Here is a 19181-nt window from a genome sequence, read left to right as displayed (position 1 = left end):
AATTGAGAAAGGCAAACCTTCAGAGCCAATCAGAACTCTCCTCTGAGAGCGTGTCTGTCGTGACATCACAAGCTGTGGCGGGCAGAGTTCCTGGCATGGCTTCAGACCAACAGACCTTCTGCTACCGGCAGGGTGGCAGTGGCCTAGGGCAGGGCAGCGATGGCCAGGTCACCAGCTTTTTCCTGCCTGGCATGAGCACCACGGGAGAGGTGACCGGCAGGATGGCAAGAAGTCAGAAACAGCCCTTTAGATGTGTCAAAAAGCAGGCACAGCTAGGGGAAGCTGCTCAGAGCGAGGGGGTGAGGCCAGTCAGAGAGGCTGCCCAATAAACACATAACATCCAAACAGCATTATGTGATGTAAAGAAGGTAAGTTTTCAGTAATGACATAAACTGATTTTAGCTAGAAACTGTATGTTTTTGTCATTAGGGAGAGCCATAGTCAACAACCAATGGGCCCATGCCCGTATTTTTTTGAAGTGAAACAAGGCAAATGCTGAAAAGTACATTTTAAACATTTTAAAAATTCTAAAAATAAAAATACCAGTAATTTGTGTCTGATGTGTTTTTTCCACAAGAAGTTCAGTTACCTCATTAAAAAGTCTTTCTCAGTGGCTGTGCACTGGAAGCTGAAAGTTCCCACATCACACTTGTGTAAGTTCCATATTGGGCTGTGACTGGCTCCACACTTGTGATGTTACAAAATTATACTCGTGCATACACTTGTTAAACTGAGATTTAAGATAGGCACAGAGAAAAATTTCCCCCTTCAACAGATTAATGTAAAAACACAAATTCTAGTGTCAAAATCTGCATATACATCATTCTGCTCAGTTTAGGTCAAATATCCAATCGAAGGAGCAATAAGCAAAATATATTTTTTGAGTGGAGGGGGACTTTAAGAGATTTCCGGAGGAGGATGAATGCAGTGAATTTGTACAGTACATATTGTGTCTGTGAGTGTGCACTGTTGGGACAGAATCTGTCCTTGTGCTGCTGGGGCAAATAGAAGCTTATATAGAAAGTGCAACAGAAACTTTTCAAGACTCAACAGACGACTGACTCATTGGTTTTACCATCAAATCACGTCACCGTATGTGTTTGGTGGACAGATGGGTAGTTTGCTGAATAAAGAAAGAGAAAGCTAGCGAAAGAGGGTTTAATGTGCTTGAATTTCACACCAATACAAACCATTACTTGAGAGTTTATAATATTCACAATATAAATAGGTCTATATGTAACAGATACTATAGGCTAAGAGCCAATTTATAGGTTAATAGGGTAAGAACAGAGGAAACAAGTCTGTCCTACAGTCAGCAAAGGGGAAACAGGGGAAAATACTAGAAAATAGTTCAAAGTGAATTTAGGACAAATTAAACTGCTTTGCTCACTGACGTCTGTGAATTCTTACTCTATATTCATGACTTCCTGAAACAGTCAAACAACTCAATCAGTTTATCAGTGCAATCAGCAGAAGTATATTAGCTTTAGACTGTTTGCTGGTCAAATAGTTTAACCAAGTAGTTCATTTGTCGTGTCTGATGTGCAGTGTGTTTATTTCAGAGGTGGCGACCTGCCTCACTAATCCTCTCACTGTCTTTGTCATGTAAACTGTTCTCCAAGCAAGCAGCAGCTGCAGCTGAGCATCGTCTGGTCTTGAGAGGAGAGCGGGTCTTTAAGCTGTTAAAAGGTGCCCCATTAACACAGTAATGCAGAAAGATTTAAAGTCTGAAACTGGTTTCCTTTGAACTGAAGAAGTAGAAGGTATCGAGGAGGGAACAGTCGAATATGGGCCCCTTTAAGAGCTAAAATTATATGTGAATTCTTTGCACAAACCTTACTGGATGTTGGGGCAACAAGAGGGCAGCATTTATCATCAGAAGTGGGCAGTTTGTGTGTGAGCTCCGGTGTTAGCTGGTTGGCCTTTTCATACCGATATTTAAAATAAAATGCCTTTTTTGTTTCTCTATTTCATTGTCACTGAAGATAAACAAAGGACCACGCATCTTTTTCTTCATAGAGTGTTTCCTTTTTTCAGCCCGGTTGAGGCAAAATCACATGTAACCCTCTTATGACAATTCCTTTTCATGCCTTGGCTGCTCTTCTTGTAGGGACTCCTGACTCTTCGGCCCCATTGGCACTGATACGGGGGAGCATACTGATTGGATATAGTCTTTAACCACAGCTACAGACTGAGATGCAGCTGAGTTTCAGTCATGACAAGTCCCATCTGTGCAGCTATTGCACCAGCACTGACATGAAAATTGAAGAATTGTATTGATTATTTTTATAGTATTTGATGTTTTTATTATTGACAGTGATGCACATTTACTTTCCCAGTTCTCATTTCACAGTCTGCCACATTTTTAAAAACATGTTATTGTAGGTAAAATATTACAATGGCTGAAGCATGAAATTGCCAGGGCTCTACTTGAAGTTAAAATGAACAGCAATTTTTATATTGTTGATTGTATGCATTTTGGGAGCTAATTTCATCAATGTAGTAAAATTTTAAATCAGATCAGCACCACCTTTCAGAAAATTCGAAGGTTTTTTTTTTTTTTTTCTTTTTGTTGAAATGGGTTTCATGGGTTCACAGACAATGTAGGGTGTTCTAAAAAATCTTTACACAGGAAAGAAAATTATCCAGGTTATATAACAATATAAGGAAAAATAAGGTCCCAGTAACTCCCCCACAGACCCTCTCTGAGCCATGATGGAAATGTTACTCTAGTGAGGACTTTGTGGGGATAAGTAGACGGGAAGAACTCGAATTGATGAATTGGGAAGCAGCCTCGCTCTTATACACCTTGGCGATGATGCTGAGAATCCCCTTGCCCCTCCCGTGGAGATCAGAGGAAAATCTGATAATAGGCTGCTGTCTGTGCGTCATAGCCACAAGGAGAGAGCGGCGGTGAAAGCGGGAGTGCGCCTCTCTGCACTCCGCTGAGTCCGCCTCCATGGCACAGGTTTTATCTTCTGCTCTCACCTCGACCCCCAACACAACATGATGTCATGTGTTGGTATGGGCTCAGCTTCTCAGGTCGCTTCGCACGTTGACTTTGCCTGAGATACTTTTTATTTAGTTAAAAAAAAAATATATATATATATAGACACACACACACACACACACACACACACACACACACACACACACACACACATATATATATACATACACACACACACACACACACACACACACACACACACACATATATATATATATATATATATATATATATATATATATATGTATGTATGTATGTATATATGTATATTTGTTACGTCTGGGACTTGATTTTGCAAACGGAACCAGGAGGAAAAATCTTGGTAAGTTTATATCTTTTAATATATTTCTATATGGGATGTATTAATTTGGATACTTGCGTTTTTTATTGCACTCTCCAATGAAATATGATTTTCAGTGTAATAAATGAGAAATTAAACATTATTTACCCCATAATACAGCTAACAATTAATTTAATCCTTGGAGTTATTTACAGGGAATTAAACCACGTTCAACGATTCTATTTGTCTATAGAGAACTACTTGTATTTCTTTGTTTCTTTTTTCGATTTGTTTGTTGTCATTTTTCACATCTGACTGTCTGATCCAAGAAACATCACAGGTTTCTTCAAACGGAAAGATAATTGGCTATTTCCCCTTCTTCACGTGGGCTATCCCGTTGGGACGCAGAACCGCATCAGAATTGAACGAACGCATATTCATTAACTCTGAATAATAATACAGGATTAACGGCACCGCATCTATTACTAAGAAAGTAGATTTGTTCACCATTTGTTTTTTCAAAAAGAAATTTTTACAGCGATAAATGGCCTCCCAACCTCAGAACATTGTGGTATTTGTGTAAATTCAACAAAAATGGCTCTGGGCGTATTTGCTTTTACCGAAGAATTAGATTCTCTCAAAACATGCCACTGATTTCAAGAATCGTGGGCGAGCTTTCACTTTGGTTTCACACAGCAAAGCTGCCCCCCCAAAAAAGGTGCTTTATTTAACGTTTGTCATCTGATTTACAGGAAATTGGCTCTTACCTCGGGGCGATTCCTCTCCGATATCATCTAAAAAAAACAAAGATCACCAGTTCACCTCATATATTTTTGAATGCTGACCTATTCAGTCGCATTAGATGAAAAGCCCTATTGGATATGTCTGAACTATTGATCTGAATCAAATTCGGGTTTTTCTTCTCCTGGTGTATTTGAAATGTAAAAAAAAAACAAAAACAAAAAAAACAAAAAAAAACAAGGCATGTGGTGCTTTACATTAAACTTAATAGAGGAGTAAACCCAGTAATCCTAAAATAGACAAAATGACAATAAAATAAAAAAGAAAGGGAGAGGAACCCCTATGCCAAAGACGACTTGTTTTAAGTTACGGTAAAGACACAGTTTTGTTTTTTTCAAAAGAAGACAATTCAACTTTTCAAGTTTGGTATCAGGCTTCGCAGCCACAGCCTGACTCGCCTACAACTTTCGACTTTCATATGACGGTCACTTTCCACAACCGTCTCCGTCGCCAGCTCGGCACTTGTCTTAGACCTGTCGAGTGAGTCAGGTAAAATGAATATTTTAAGACATGTAGCCGAGGCTGTCCTTAACCCTAATCTCTCTCCGCCTCGGGACTCAGACTGCAGTGGATGCAGGCGGCAGGAGCTTTCAGCAGAGGACACCTGAGATCAAATAGTCTGCGCGACTCCTGGGGGAGACAAGCCCCGGAGGAGGTCGGCGTCCACTGGGATCGACGGAAACAATCAACCCCCGAGACCAGTCAAGAGGAGCAGCCATGCTCGGCGGCGAAGGGGAGAGCAGCACTTTTTCTTCTCCGAAGGAAGCAGCGGATGAGAGGCGCAAGTCTCCAGCTGCGGATGGCGACGATCGCATCAGGTACACGGAAAACGGGATGGGTGCTGACCGGTACTACATCCCTCCAATAGTTTCCAAACAAAGCCCAGAGACGTCCAGTCCCTGCGCTTTCATCCCATACACCCCCGGTGGGACGGTTTACACCCCGTCCGGCGCTGGCAGGTACCCCTCATCTCTCCACCTGGGCTCCGTGTTGCCTCCCGCGGGGTTTTCGTCCTCCACGGCCGGCCGCGGTCACTTCAGCTCGGCTTACCAGCTCGGGCATAGCGCCGGCTGCATCTACCCACCCTACACCGGCTCGGGTTCGGCTCTCAGCAGCATGACCCTACCCACCGCCGGCCCAGGGATGAGGGCCCAGGTCTACCTCTGCAACCGGCCGCTGTGGCTCAAGTTCCACCGGCACCAGACCGAGATGATCATTACCAAGCAGGGCAGGTGAGATGGCACGAGTCGGCTGCAGCAATGGAGATGAAACTTCCTTTTGAAATTTCAAGGGAAACGTCAACGACTTTTTAAAGTTCGCTGTCAGATTTCGTTCATTTATTACAAATCGTAGACAACACGAAACTGGTCCCAGTGCTGCCTGTTCGTTTCATTGCGTGTCGTTTTTGCAGACGGATGTTCCCGTTTCTCAGCTTTAACATGGCCGGTCTCAACCTGGCAGCGCACTACAACGTCTTTGTGGAGGTGGTGCTGGCGGATCCAAACCACTGGAGATTTCAAGGTGGCAAGTGGGTCACCTGTGGGAAGGCGGACAACAGCAGCCAAGGTAAGGACGCAGGTCGAGGTTTGGCGTTTTGACGTTTCATTTACTTCCATGTTGAATTTTTCGATTGGATCATTTGCCCCCCAGTTAAAATTACAATTGAGGAAAATGTAAGATGATCTAATTAGTAGAGTTTCTGTTTGCAAAAATAATATTTCGAAAAAAAATAAGGCTTATTTTCACAAGAAGCCTACAAATATAGCCTAGGTGTGCAACCTGAGCCAAATCCCCCCTTTTTGTTTTCAACGAATAGCATATTAAACCGTTTACTTTGCTTTGGCTACTGGAGTTTGATGTTTTTAAAAAAAATGTATTTCTTTATTTCAGGGAACAAAGTGTATATCCATCCAGAGTCTCCAAACACAGGGGCCCACTGGATGAGACAAGAAATCTCCTTCAGCAAACTGAAACTCACCAACAATAAAGGAACCAGTCACAGTGCTTCACAGGTACGTCAAACTAAGACATAAATTCACCGAAACCCCTCAGCAAAAAATTTGAACAAACTGTGTGGAAATGTCAAAATCATTTCCGTTGGACTGTGATTAATTGGTTGTTTTTACTATCGCCAACATACAGCAAGATAAATTGGATTTTCGCTTATCGGTCAACCAGCCGATCCACAGTAGTAGTAAGTAGTAATGGCTTTTTACGCAAATCACTACTACAGTTGAGAGTCACTTTCAGTTTTTATGTTCATGCTTGGAAATCCGCTCGCGGGCTTTCACGGGCAGCGCTCGCGCGGAGGATATGATGCTGCAGCTCGCAGCAGATGTTGAGCAAAGGAATAGTTGAATCCGATCAGATGAAAATGCACTGTCCGAAAAGTCGAGGAGAACAAGTACACGTTTGGCGCCAGTAGGCCACACCGCCCGTGGACCAACAACCTGTTTGCACAAGTCACGCACTTAATTTTAATAATTAACCCATGATTAAAAAAAAAATATATATATATATTTATTGATTTCATTTTATTTTATTTTTTACCCTGTATGTAGATGATTGTCCTGCAGTCGCTGCATAAGTACCAGCCGAGGCTGCACATCGTGGAGGTGACGGAGGACAGGGTGGAGGACGTTAACAGTGACGCTAAGACCCAGAGCTTCACTTTTCCAGAGACCCAGTTTATTGCCGTCACTGCCTACCAGAACACTGATGTAAGCGGGAAAGATCCCCCTCTGCTCTTCTTCTACCGCATGAATTTCGATGTTTCTTTTTCTCGGGTTGCGATTTTACTCAGACCAAAATCCGTGCAGCATAAATTGCTTTTGACATTTTGACCCATTTGTAAATTCTGTTCGTTTAAAATTAACTACGTTGACATAAACAACAATTTCTAATGTTAATCAGCTATCCGCTGTTTCCTTGTATAGGTTGACGTGCATGTGGTTAATAGATGTGGTGCTGCTTTAGATTTGTTCCCTCTGTATCTTTACACAACAATATGGTGCTTATTCTTCCATTTTGCTTTCTTTTAGATCACACAGCTGAAAATTGATCACAACCCTTTTGCCAAGGGATTCAGAGATAATTATGATTCGTGAGTGTTTTACTTCATTGTCATGTGTTGCTCATTAGTTATCAATTGAGTATCAATCTAACATTTTCACAATACAGAAATAAATCAAATTATGTGTTATATGTTTTATCTTAAACTTAACAACTTCAAATCAATTTCCTCATTTGATTGCGCCCACTCATTTTGAAATAAATTTTCACACCAGTTTTTCTTTTTTTTTTTCCCACCGGAAGATTGATCTTGCTTGACCTCAAGTTCATAATAACATGTATTTTTTTAGGATGTACACAGCTCCAGAGAATGACCGCCTCACCCCATCTCCAACTGACTCGCCACGTGCCCACCAGATTGTCCCCGGCGCCCGCTACGCCATGCAGCCCCTCTTCCAGGACCAATTTGTCAACAACCCCCCCCAGAATCGCTTCTACAACAGCGAGAGAGCAGTACCGCAGACCAACAGCCTCCTCTCTCCTCAGACTGAAGACGGAGCTTCGCAGAGGTGGTTTGTCACCTCCATGCAGCAAGGGGGAAACAACCCTAGCACCAGCAACAAGCTAGATCTGACCCCCTATGAGGGTGAATACTCAAGCTCCCTGCTTCCTTATGGTATCAAATCCCTGTCCATGCAAACATCCCACGCTCTCAGCTACTACCCAGACTCTCCTTTCACCAGCATGTCCGCAGGGTGGGGGTCCAGAGCAGCATACCAGAGGAAGGTCACTCCGGGTCTGCCTTGGTCTCCCAGACCCAGTCCCACTGCTGGTTTCCCAGAAGACTCAGACAAAGTTAAACCACAGATAGAGGACGAGGTGAATGGCAGTGGAGGCCTGATCTCCTCGTGGACAGAGACACAGCCATCGGCTCTTTCCCTTGACAAGGCTGATTCTTATTCCACGGCCTGCAAAAGAAGGCGCTTGTCTCTTAATGGTCCAAGCACAGAGGACTCAGCCGCTGACATCAAGTGTGAGGACTTAGCCGCAGCTGCCGCCAACAGTAGCTCCTATAGCAAAGAGACCCCCGCATCCAAAGGCATGTCAGCTTACTATTCCTTTTACACAAACCCTTGAATGATTTGTCTCTGAAAAGTATGGCCTTGTGTTGTTATTTGGTTGTCCTTCATCTTCCACCGTGAATAAGAAAGATTATTTAGCTTTTTTTGGTATGTGTGCACCCATAATTTGTCTTGGTGGTGAAAAATGTTTTTTTGCTCCTGTGGTGACACAGGAAATATCAAGGACACATTAAAATATTGACATTAAAAGTCACGAGACATGTATGTGCCATGGCAAGCATTGCCACTTTGAGATGTAAGCTTATTTCGTCTTTCTAAAGTCTCTCCGTTTTCCTGGATTTTATATTTTTTGAACACCCCATTTCTGTAGTTCTGTATCTGCAAACTTGAAAGTGCCAAAGCATTTGTTTAAGTTACCCCATTTTTATAACAGTATTATGTATGTTTTATTGTTGCATAACATTCCTGTATCTGGCTTTCCACTGAGATTATGTGTTTACAAATTATTTATTGAAGGCCTGTTAAAATGAAATTTGTGCACTCTTAAATGTGAGAATGCTTTGCTGTATATACTTTCATTGCAATGTTCAGGTATTTGATAATAAAAGGCATATGCGTTCTATGGATTATGGTTATTTCAAGTTAAGATACCTATGCCCGTTTAAATGCAGCATACTTTAAATATGATGGGTGGATGTGTAGATTTAAGATTAAGCATTTTTTAAGTATATCAGTGTACCACTTAAAGATTGTCTGTATTTACTCACAATATTATGTTTCATCCTTATATAAATGTTGATTGGTTCCTTGCACAGAAGAACCAAAGCATAGGAGTGTGAAGGAGGATAAAGCCACTTAAATTGACCTGACCAACATTTTTAAACTTAATTTATTTTTTTTTTTTTTCTCTGATGAACAACAAATGCCAAGTCACAAAAAAACAGTTCAAGTCATATTAAGACTCGAATATTCAAGGGATACGCCACAAAAGTACTACATCATGTCCTTCCAAAAGCATTATTTGTTTCTGTGGACTCTGTCACACTCTAGTGGTCTTTTTATGGTACTTACAGCCAGTACAAACCAATCGCTACAGCAGCCTGTTGAGCCGTGCTGGAGACTGAGTGCCTCAAACATAACACAGAGTCCACCTTCCTCCTAAAAGCAGACAGCACATAAGTGGAGACTTTCAACTTCTTATTTTGAAAGAATACAGATCCTACTCTGTCCATGAGAACCTGATACACATTGATTAGGGCAGGCTTATATACTATGTAATTCTTATTGCCATATGGCACCACAAATGTGCACAATTCTGATGATGGGCCTTTAGAATAAATAAAAAGACAAGAATACGATGGACCTTCAAAAAAAAATAAAACATAAATACTGCACCTGGTCGGGCATTGTCTGTCCAGTCCAAAATATTGCAACGTTGGTTGTCACGTTAGGATGCAAAATAAAACTTAATTGTATCGTTTAATTTGAACTTAATTGATGTCGCTATCTGTAGAGTTAGCGCATGCTTTAGCAGTGTGTCGCCATTAGTATTTGAGCCATCTTTATCCGCCTGTTTTGGGGGTTGTGGTGAAACCTGGCAACCCGACCTGCAGCCAACAGAGAGTCAACCGAGAGTTGACAGGAACAACATCACTGCTCTGAGCGCACATTATTTATAGGAAAGCATTGCCTCACTTAACCAGAAGAGCCTCTGTTTTCTTGCCCTGGCAACTGACAGCTAATTCACAAGATCAGGTGTCCAGCAGCAGGATGTACCATTTTTGTAAGTAGAAATACTTGTTACTCATTGTTTACCGCGAGTTTATCAACTGTGTTAGCTAAATTGGCTAGAAGCAGGGTTAGCTTGCTAACTGACCCGCTAGCGTATACGCTGACGTTAGCCAACGCAGATGCTAGCGTCATGGTGTTTTTTTTTTGTTTTGAATAACACAGAAATGGCAAGCAAGATTGTGTTTTATGATTAACACTAGGCCTTTCAACAAACGGACTGGGTTGCTGATAACGTTATTTAAGGTCAGATGGTAGGTGAATGTTTTCACTAACCAGAAATGTAACAAAAAATGTTATCGCAGACTGTTCAGTAAGACAACAACACAACGCTATCGGTCTGAGCTAACTATCAAAAATGATAAACACAACATAACATGGGGAAAGGCCCGTATGAAGGAGTTTAGTGACAATTGGCAAGCTAAGCTGACAAACGGTTACATTTTTCAATTTTTAACGCTAGCTCTTGGTGTTAGATGGCGCCGTTATGGGGGAGTGTCGTTAACTATTTGCCAGATAGGTTCATCAGTCATGCTTTTGGAGAGTAACCTTATCGAGCAGCATGTGTCACCACGTAATAAAACTCTGATCAAAGATCAGGTCTTCACCAAGGTGGGACATTGTTTGTCCTGCCCTCTGACTGTGTGTGGTTATGAGGGTGTCCGTCCTCACGGCACAAGCTCGACGCAGATTTACTGATGCAAGGTAAGTTAACTTGTGCCATCGGCCTTTTTTTTTTTTTTAACGTGTAAGTGATATGTTATTTAAATGTATGGGTTCTATTGCAAGGATGGCTGCACATTAATGTATGTTTTATCCTAATATTTGCAATATATTAACACATTTAAGTAAGCATACAGTATTTGGTTATTTAGGTTCACCGAATAAAGATAAAATAATAAATAATGCGCATGAAATGACTTATAAGTCTGTTACAGAGGGCGAGGAGGAGCCCTGCCCCGTTCTGGTCCAGGCCCTTTACTACTTACCTACATTCCACAATGCATTTTTTCATAGGGGGTCTCTAAAAAGCTGAAACATGACAGTGGGAAATAATGGTCATATTTAAAGCTAAAGAGGTATCTGCCTCTGTACGTGATTGAACCATGTGAGCACCTCATGACTTTTCTAAACATATAAACCTGCTTTGGTAAGATTTCATAACTAAAGTTACTGCAGGAGTATTAATCGTCCAAATATTTGTTTATATTTTCTTCAATGTTTTGTTCATCCTGTTAATCATGTTATTTGAGTATGACACTGAAAATTCCGCAAACTACAGTGAGTAATACCTTTTCCTGGAAAATGTACAAGGGTTATGAAAAATATCTGGAATTAACTCCTATTCCGTTCTTATCTGTGAAATGCGTTCACAGTGTCTTATGTAGTTTTAGATTGCTGTTATTGTGTAAAGACTAGCTGAGAAGATGAGCATGAATCAAGTCTATCCAAATTTGACTGTGTACATACACTGTGGAAAATATTTGTCCTGCAAGTGAAATGTCAAAATTTGCTTACCATTTCTTTTGTCATACATGCTTTAGAAATTAGATGTGTATACTTGAGAGATATTAAGGGAGCAATTTCTTCTATACTTGTGTACACTTGTACACAACTTGCCTACATCAAGGCATTATTATGCAGAAGGATTAGCATGGTGGTGATAATCCAGTATGAATGAATATTAGTATCATGAGGTAGTGCATACTGTGCTGTAGGAGTCCATGTTGTGTTTTGTGGATTTATGCTGTAACTCACCAAAAATCCATAAAAGGATCACACTGGCCGAACAGTCATGACCATATGGTGCTCTGGTGGAAGCGAAATGCTGACTTGCTGCATGTTGTTCTTGAGTTGAGGATCTCTTGCTTCACAATGGCTCCGGGCCTCAGTAGGATGGGCAGCATTGGCACAGAGAGGCGGAAGCACCTGGTGATGTCGGAGGAAGTCTTGCCCTTCTCTCTGTTTGAGCTTTGTTGGCACCTAGTTTGGTTATTCAAAACAAAAACATACAGAGAGAAACACAGGGGTGTAGTGTGTAGTGCAGTGATGATGCTGACACAGGGGCTTGTGACAGAGCAGCCTGAGCAACCTTGGAGATGTATCTCTCATTCTTGTGATTCAGAGGGAGTGGAAGTAATTAATACTCTAAGACGCAGGGCTGCCTTTCTTGAAACAGTGATAAAAATACTGGGTTGCTATATTGGAGTTTTTTTAATGACAGACGTGCTCAGTGACTATCTTCTGCTAGCAAGGCTTTGTTTGACTCAGAAAAAGCCATAAAGGAATTAACCAGTTTTTTCTTCTTTTCTTTAGGACTTTCATTATGCTGATCAGTTGGACTTGAACAGGTTGAAGACGACTTACGAGGCTGCTGTGTCAGTCAGAGCTTGAACCCACGGTAGGAGAAGAAATGGGGAACACAGCGACCAAGTTCCGTAAGGCTCTTATCAATGGGGATGAGGTGCTGGCCTGCCATCTCTATGAGAGCAACCCACAGTTCAAGGAGGCTTTGGACCCCAACTCTACATACGGAGAGTCCTACCAGCACAACACTCCACTACACTATGCTGCCCGGCATGCCATGACACGCCTACTCAGGTCAGGATGTGGCCCGGACAAAATCAAACAAACAAGCAAGCAAGCAAGCAGACATAATGATCACATTCAGAGTCACATATTTCTAGACTGGCTCCTGTCAGTGAGGGAAAAATTCATATCTAAGGGTTAATAGATGAAAGACTAATTTGCTATGCTTTACGTTATTGTTCTTTTGATCAATCAAATTATCAATTGTAATGTATTTCTGTTGGGATATCAGGTGTCCTTTGAGCACTTCTCTTACTTTTTAGCACTGTGTTGATGATCAACTGGCGCCATCTACTACTGTATTGCTCCGTCGTAAGAGAAGATTTTTCATGTTTCATCTCTACATATCCCTGTCCCATCTGTCTCTCCCCATAGCCATCTGTTAGCAGCTCTCAGGAATGCAACATGCTGGGATGGAATAGGATGGGACTCCAAGAGCTTCCCATCCAACTAGCTAACAACGTTGCATGTGTTTGTCTTTGTCTTTTCTTAGGTCCTATCATTTCTTCGCTAATGTGATGCTTGCTCACGTTTGCATTCATTTATGACTTTAAAAAATACTAGGGGGATTGTAAAATGGCAGCAGGTAAAGTCAAAGTCAAGATTGATTGAAGATTGAAGATAGATTGAAGGATAGATATGATTCTGATAATTCTAGTTTCCACAGAAAGCACCAACATTCAGAGACTCAAGACTGATTAAGTAATTCGGATGAAATTTTATCTGAAATACAGTGTGCATTTCAACATGGGTCTCTACTGTGTAATTCTGTAGATCTCATTTCAAATTTTATGAAGTATACTACTTAAAATGCTTTAATATTTACAGTTGGACTAAAGCTCAACAACAAATGTGCATTACAGAAATGTAATTTTCTGAAAATTTTCACCCTTTTTTGGTTTGTCAGATGATGAAATGGTGTTTGAGTTTTTAGTATGTTGTAAAAAAAAATGTTATGGGCCCCAAATAGGCTTACAAAATATGAAGAAAAAAAAACAATGTAGGGTAAAAATGTTATACTCTAATTGGTTACTTTTTAGACCAAAACTCGAGTAAAACATTAACTAAAATGTGTTGGCTTGGCCATGCCAAGCCATTTCTGGACGAATAAGCAAAGGTTTGAAATCAACTGTTATTCCTGTCCTTGTCTTATTCTTTTAGGTCATTTCTCCTAAGCAAAGACGGAAATCCAAACAAGCGTAATGTGCACAATGAGACATCTCTGCACCTTCTCTGCATGGGGCCCCAGATCTTGATCGCAGAGGGGGCGCTCCAACCTCGGATCTCACGGCCATATGAAGACGAACAGCGTCGGGCTGAATGTTTGCAAATCATCCTGGCATGGACCGGAGCAAAGCTGGACCATGGGGAATATGAGAGTGCTGATATCAATGCCACTGACAACAAGAAAAACACCTGCCTACACTATGCTGCTGCCTCAGGCATGAAGACTTGTGTTGAGGTGAGATTAAAAAATCTTGTGGATACTTTTCAGTGTGGGCTACTGTAAATTATTGACCAGTATGACATTTTAGGTGTAGATCAAAAGCTCCATTGATGGAAATTGAAGAGTGTCACTAAGACAGGGAGCAATTTGAGTTGAAGGAAGATAAAAGAGGCCAGAGTAACCCTGACAGTAACACAAATTATTCAATATCTGCCCTTTTCTACTGTGAATATTTGGAGAATTGTGGCCTGTGTGTGGCCAGTTGCGATCCTGGGAAAGGGACAATAATTTTCATGCTCACATCCATTCTATTAAGTTTGATCAAAGCCTTCCTGGGTGAGTTTTGGGGAGATGCTGTTTAACACAGAACATCTTTATTAATCCCTGGGGCAGGATGCATCAAATAAAGAAGTCACACAGATAAATGAAGCTATCAATGTGTTTCTCTCAGTATCTGCCTTTATTAAGACCCAGAGTTTAATCTCGAACTGGAGTCTGTGAACAACCATAATTATCAGCTGGATTCAAATATGGCTACACAACTAATTGTAGATAATCAAATTGCAATGCATTATATAATTCATTTCCATGATTCATAATGAGATAACTTTCTGCTCTTTTATATTATTTTTTAATTTTGTTTTTAATTTTTTAATTTTCCATGAAAGATGTATGGTGGCAATGCGATTTGCACCATGTGCAGAACAAAATGTCTAAATTTGGATGTAGCCAGATCTGTTCCGATATAAAGACAGAAACCCTGAATAGAACTTTGTGGAAAAGAATGAATTGGAGAAATTTTTGGGAAGCTGAAATGACATATTCATACTTGAGAGAACAATTTTATTTGATTTTCTTAAAGTGGCTCAGACTTTGCCATTATGAAAATACATTTTGTTCAGAAGCACTATCAAAGCAATCAAAAGGAAACCTTGTCTCCTTGTCTCTTCTAAGAAAGGCTGCACTTCTAAAAGTGAACATTTATGATAGAATTTTAAGTAATAATCATGATCACAGTTTATATCAAAATGATTGTGATTATCATGCTATAGTTCTGTAGCCTTTCCATCGACTACTATCACAGAGTTAGTAGTACTCCACTGTTTTTGTAATTTAAGGTGTTACAATGTACGTATATAGCCAGTGAGCATTAGTACATGTAATTGTATATAGTGTGTGTCCCAAGATTCAAAGACAGAATTTTATTTTGTTTTCACTTGCTCAGTCCCTGGTGCAGAGAGAAGCGGACCTGTTTGCAGAGAACGAAAACCGCGAGACTCCATGTGACTGTGCAGAGAAGCAGCACCACAAGGAGTTGGCCCTGTGCCTGGAGTCGCAGATGGTCTTTTCGATTGACCCTGAGGCAGAGGGTATAGAGGCAGAGTATGCAGCACTTGACCGAAGAGAGGTAGTTAATAACATACCAAGAGGCAGTGCTTATACAGCTTTCAGTTTGTCCCGCTCGACTGCTGTCACTTACAACATATGTATACCTAACCAAAGGCCTTAACAGTTTATGTCAATGTTATTGCTGTTTCAGATAAAACTCTTTTGAATAAGCGTCCTAGACACCCTAACCTACCCAAATCCACATAGGGGTGTATTGCAACACTTCTTTGTCAGTTGTGCAGTATTGGTAGTGACCTACAGACCCACAATTAAAAACTCTTAATTTTTTTTTCCCTTGAGAGCGCTTTTACCTAATAAAACTTAAGCTGTATGATACATACGTAATGATCAGACGAGAAATATTTTGTAAGAACTGAAACTGTTTCAGTCAAAGAATTTGTCGGTATGTAGTTTCCTCTTGGAGCCAGGCACTATTTGACTATAGTTAAGTGTTTAAGAGTGTTTAACATTTTGCTGGGATTCTGCTGGCCAGGGCACCACTTCACATTGCAGATGCCTTGGTTAGTCACAAACACACGGACACGTGCACACACTTAAAAAATTAGTTACACAAAATAGTTTGCCATAAGGCATGTGACTATGATCATCATCATCATCATCATCATCATCATCATCATCATCATCATCATCAGTCTGTTAGCTCATTGGGTCTGACTTAGTAATGCTTCAGTAATTGTCTATATTTGATTTGCTCGTAATACTCTTCTCTTCTCCCCTTTGCCCCATCTTTCTTTCTACTCCCACCCTCATTCGTTCTCCTTGTCTTCTCCTGATCTCTGTCTCCCTCTGCTCTTTCATTACTTTTCTCTGCCAACCTGGCCTGTTCCTTCCTGTTTTTTGCCACCTTACTTTCATTCCCTCCTCTCCTATTCTCCTTGTCATCATCCTGCCTGCCTCCTGTGCTTACTTTGTCCTTTCCTCTCCCCTGCCCTCTTCTCTAGCTATATGAGGGCCTACGGCCTCAGGATCTACGGAGGCTGAAGGACATGCTAATAGTGGAGACAGCTGACATGCTGCAGGCCCCGCTCTTCACTGCAGAGGCACTGCTACGTGCCCATGGTACTATTAAACACACACAGATACACACCCAGTCACTCAGATGGTGGTATTTGCTGGTCCTTAAAATTATTGGCACAGGGAATGTCCTTGTGGCATAGTGGTTATAACAAATACCATGTAACTGCAGCGTTCCTGCTTCGATTCCAGCCAGGGACCTTGTGTGTGTGTTATATTTCTTTCTTTGTGTGTCCATGTTTCCTGTGCATAGTTACACTGTCACTATCTGAGGGCAAAAAAAAGAAAGAAAAGAAAATTATACCTCTATATATATCTATATATATATATATATATATATATATATATATATATATATATATATATATATATATATATATATATATATATATATATATATATTATATATATATATTATATAATATAATATAATATAATATAATATATAAAAAATCCAGGGCTATGCACAAATACTGCTACCCCTTGTTTTGCTGTTTACTTGTAGGGCAAGAATTTATTGTTAAATTTGTCTAATATTTTATTTGTATGGGGATTAGCGAGGCCATGTTTCATATGAACCTCTATATGCTATATATTCTATGCTATACTCCAGTGATTTCTTTGCAGTCAAAGAAGCATGATGTGAACAGTGTTTGTTATCTAAAAGAATTTCACTTGTATTGTGCTCAGTGGAGAGTTTCACATGCTCTAAATGTTGTTTTAGTGGGCTTGTCCTCTTTACCAAATATGTGAAGAAAAACACTGGTACATCTGCAAACAACTGAAACACGCATTTTTTTTAATTTTGAGCTTTTTTTGCCTATATTGCTATAGCTAATTTAGTTTTGTTTACCAGGGTTGAGGAGTTGTATCCTCCATATTTGGGCTTTTTGTTTCTTTCAAGACTTTGTTCTCTTCCATTCTATTCTTACTAAAAAGATAGAAAGTGGAAAGTTGCCCACTTCAGCTACATCATACATCATTGCAAAAAGTATACATTACTTGTTAGTATTACTTTTTAGCTGATATTTCTAAATAGAGATTAGGCAATATTAGGCAGTGTATATTTAATGCCAGAACAAATATAAAGTTTGAGGTTAGATTCTAGAGTGACACAGGTTGCAAAATTTTAACTGCCTTATTAAATCTGTTGGTGCAAAGTAATGGAAGCTATGAATTAAAATCTAAGTTAGATGCCTAGTTAAGGGTTTGAGTTTAACACATTCACAAACAAACATTATGTCCAGATCCACACAGTTCGGCTCATATGAAGTACAGTACATATGATTTCGTCCAGTCAGTTTCAATTCATCAGTTTGATCTTACACCCCTAGAGACCAATACCAATTGGCCAAATCACTGAAAGCATTTTATCATAAATAAATTGAGGGTATTTTATTTGGCCACATTCTTCATGCCCACAAGCATCGGTCTCTTGCCTTTAATTATTCCACTGGTGTTCAAGTAACTTAGGCTCGTACTGACTAAATGTGTCACAGTTTTGATTTGATTTGCAAACTTAAGCCACTAATTCTCAAATTAGCTTCACTTCACCTAGCTAACATAATGTGTGTGAAGAACTTCAGATGTTCAGAAAGTTTTGCTATTTGATTTTAAGCATTTGAAAACCTTCACCTTAATTAATTTAACTTAACTCAGATTGTGTTAGTAGAGTAAATTTCCAAAAATGTGTCACAGTTTGGGATTGATTTTCAGTTTTTAAATACCCTATTCTCTAATTCAGTGGGTTGAGTGGCTGGATGGTAGAGCCGTGTGTGCTACTATGTGTGCACATACTTTTGGGAGCTTGGAGGGGAGAAGGTGACCCTAGAATGGTGCTATATTTATTCACCTCTATCATGGGAATGCTGCCTGTCTGTTTAATAGGGATGGAAAATTTTAGGATTTATGTTAATCTCTAGGATAAGGGTTTTTGGACTTATGTATCATTAATTTCTTGTAAAAACCTTAACAAATTACTACACTTCCTAACTTCTATATTTCCGTATTAGACATTTCTTATCACAATGGTGGTTCTTTCCTGCCAAGCTGCAAGCCTGTCAATCTTTCTGTACTTCTGACAATTTGTATTTCCCTGCTAATTTAGATATTTAACACTAAATGTGAAGACTTTTAATTTAAAACTCCTTTTAATGGCCAAAAGCATGAAGATAGGGTCATATAAATTGATGAGTTTTAATTGAATGGAGATGGGGGAAATTTTTGCAATATTCATTATCTAAGTGAGGCCTTGTAGAGTCTGAGGCATGTGATTGGTGGTAAAACGTGGTTTGAGGCTGATAATGGCCTAATTGCACAGTTGCCCAGGTCATGTTCTTTATTTTAGGAGGGGACTTTTTCGTCAGAATATTTGGACTCCGGCACAGTCCACAAGTCATTCAATATTTATATTGAAAAGCTCTCAAACCTGTTCTTGTTCTACTGTGAGATCGAAGAGCTATTCTAAAACAGAAAACCAGATGGCAGCAGGTCTGTGTTTTTCGCTGCTTGAAAGGCTTAGGTGGTAGTGTTGCCACTGGAGTGTGATTTGTGTGGGCTTTGGACAGGATGGATTGAAACAAACTGTTTTTATGTGACTACATTTTGTGTGGATGAAATGAGTTTAGCTGAGAACAAGAAGTCATTGTTGAATGGAAATTCTAAAATGTTGTCTTTGACGTTTATCCATGTCTGTTTAAAGCCTACATTCGTGAAGCTTTGTAAAAAATTATCAGAAAATACACAATG

At 40.1% G+C, this 19181-nt stretch overlaps 2 protein-coding genes across 2 annotated transcripts in view; both read left to right on the top strand.

Annotated features, from left to right (window-relative positions):
* Positions 1–4589: 4589 nt before the first annotated feature.
* Positions 4590–8777, top strand: LOC120784407 (eomesodermin-like). Its single transcript, XM_040118200.1, has 6 exons — positions 4590–5323; positions 5503–5657; positions 5982–6103; positions 6653–6811; positions 7133–7194; positions 7454–8777. Exons 1-6 carry the CDS (start codon positions 4809–4811, stop codon positions 8238–8240), a joined length of 1800 nt encoding a protein of 599 aa, XP_039974134.1. The 5' UTR covers positions 4590–4808; the 3' UTR covers positions 8241–8777.
* Positions 8778–9778: 1001 nt separating this feature from the next.
* LOC120783834 (ankyrin repeat and IBR domain-containing protein 1-like) overlaps positions 9779–19181 on the top strand; it is a 37236-nt gene continuing 27833 nt past the window's right edge. Inside the window, exons 1-5 of the mRNA XM_040117118.1 lie at positions 9779–9968; positions 12290–12574; positions 13724–14024; positions 15235–15417; positions 16361–16478. Coding sequence (XP_039973052.1) covers positions 12387–12574; positions 13724–14024; positions 15235–15417; positions 16361–16478 — 790 coding nt within the window. The 5' untranslated portion in view covers positions 9779–9968; positions 12290–12386. The remainder of the gene's footprint in view (positions 9969–12289; positions 12575–13723; positions 14025–15234; positions 15418–16360; positions 16479–19181) is intronic.

Source organism: Xiphias gladius, chromosome 22 (genome assembly GCF_016859285.1).
Source record: "Xiphias gladius isolate SHS-SW01 ecotype Sanya breed wild chromosome 22, ASM1685928v1, whole genome shotgun sequence".
Lineage (NCBI taxonomy): Eukaryota > Metazoa > Chordata > Actinopteri > Istiophoriformes > Xiphiidae > Xiphias > Xiphias gladius.
The sequence above is the reverse complement of the archived record's forward strand: the minus strand, read 5'-3'. Positions and strand labels throughout refer to the sequence as shown.

Bases quoted from the DNA above. Each gene is read 5' to 3' on its own strand.
- LOC120784407 (XM_040118200.1), top strand. From the start codon at position 4,809: ATGCTCGGCGGCGAAGGGGAGAGCAGCACTTTTTCTTCTCCGAAGGAA. The intron at 5,658-5,981 runs GTAAGGACGCAG...TCTTTATTTCAG, and splicing joins GGCGGACAACAGCAGCCAAG to GGAACAAAGTGTATATCCAT. The intron at 7,195-7,453 runs GTGAGTGTTTTA...GTATTTTTTTAG, and splicing joins TTCAGAGATAATTATGATTC to GATGTACACAGCTCCAGAGA.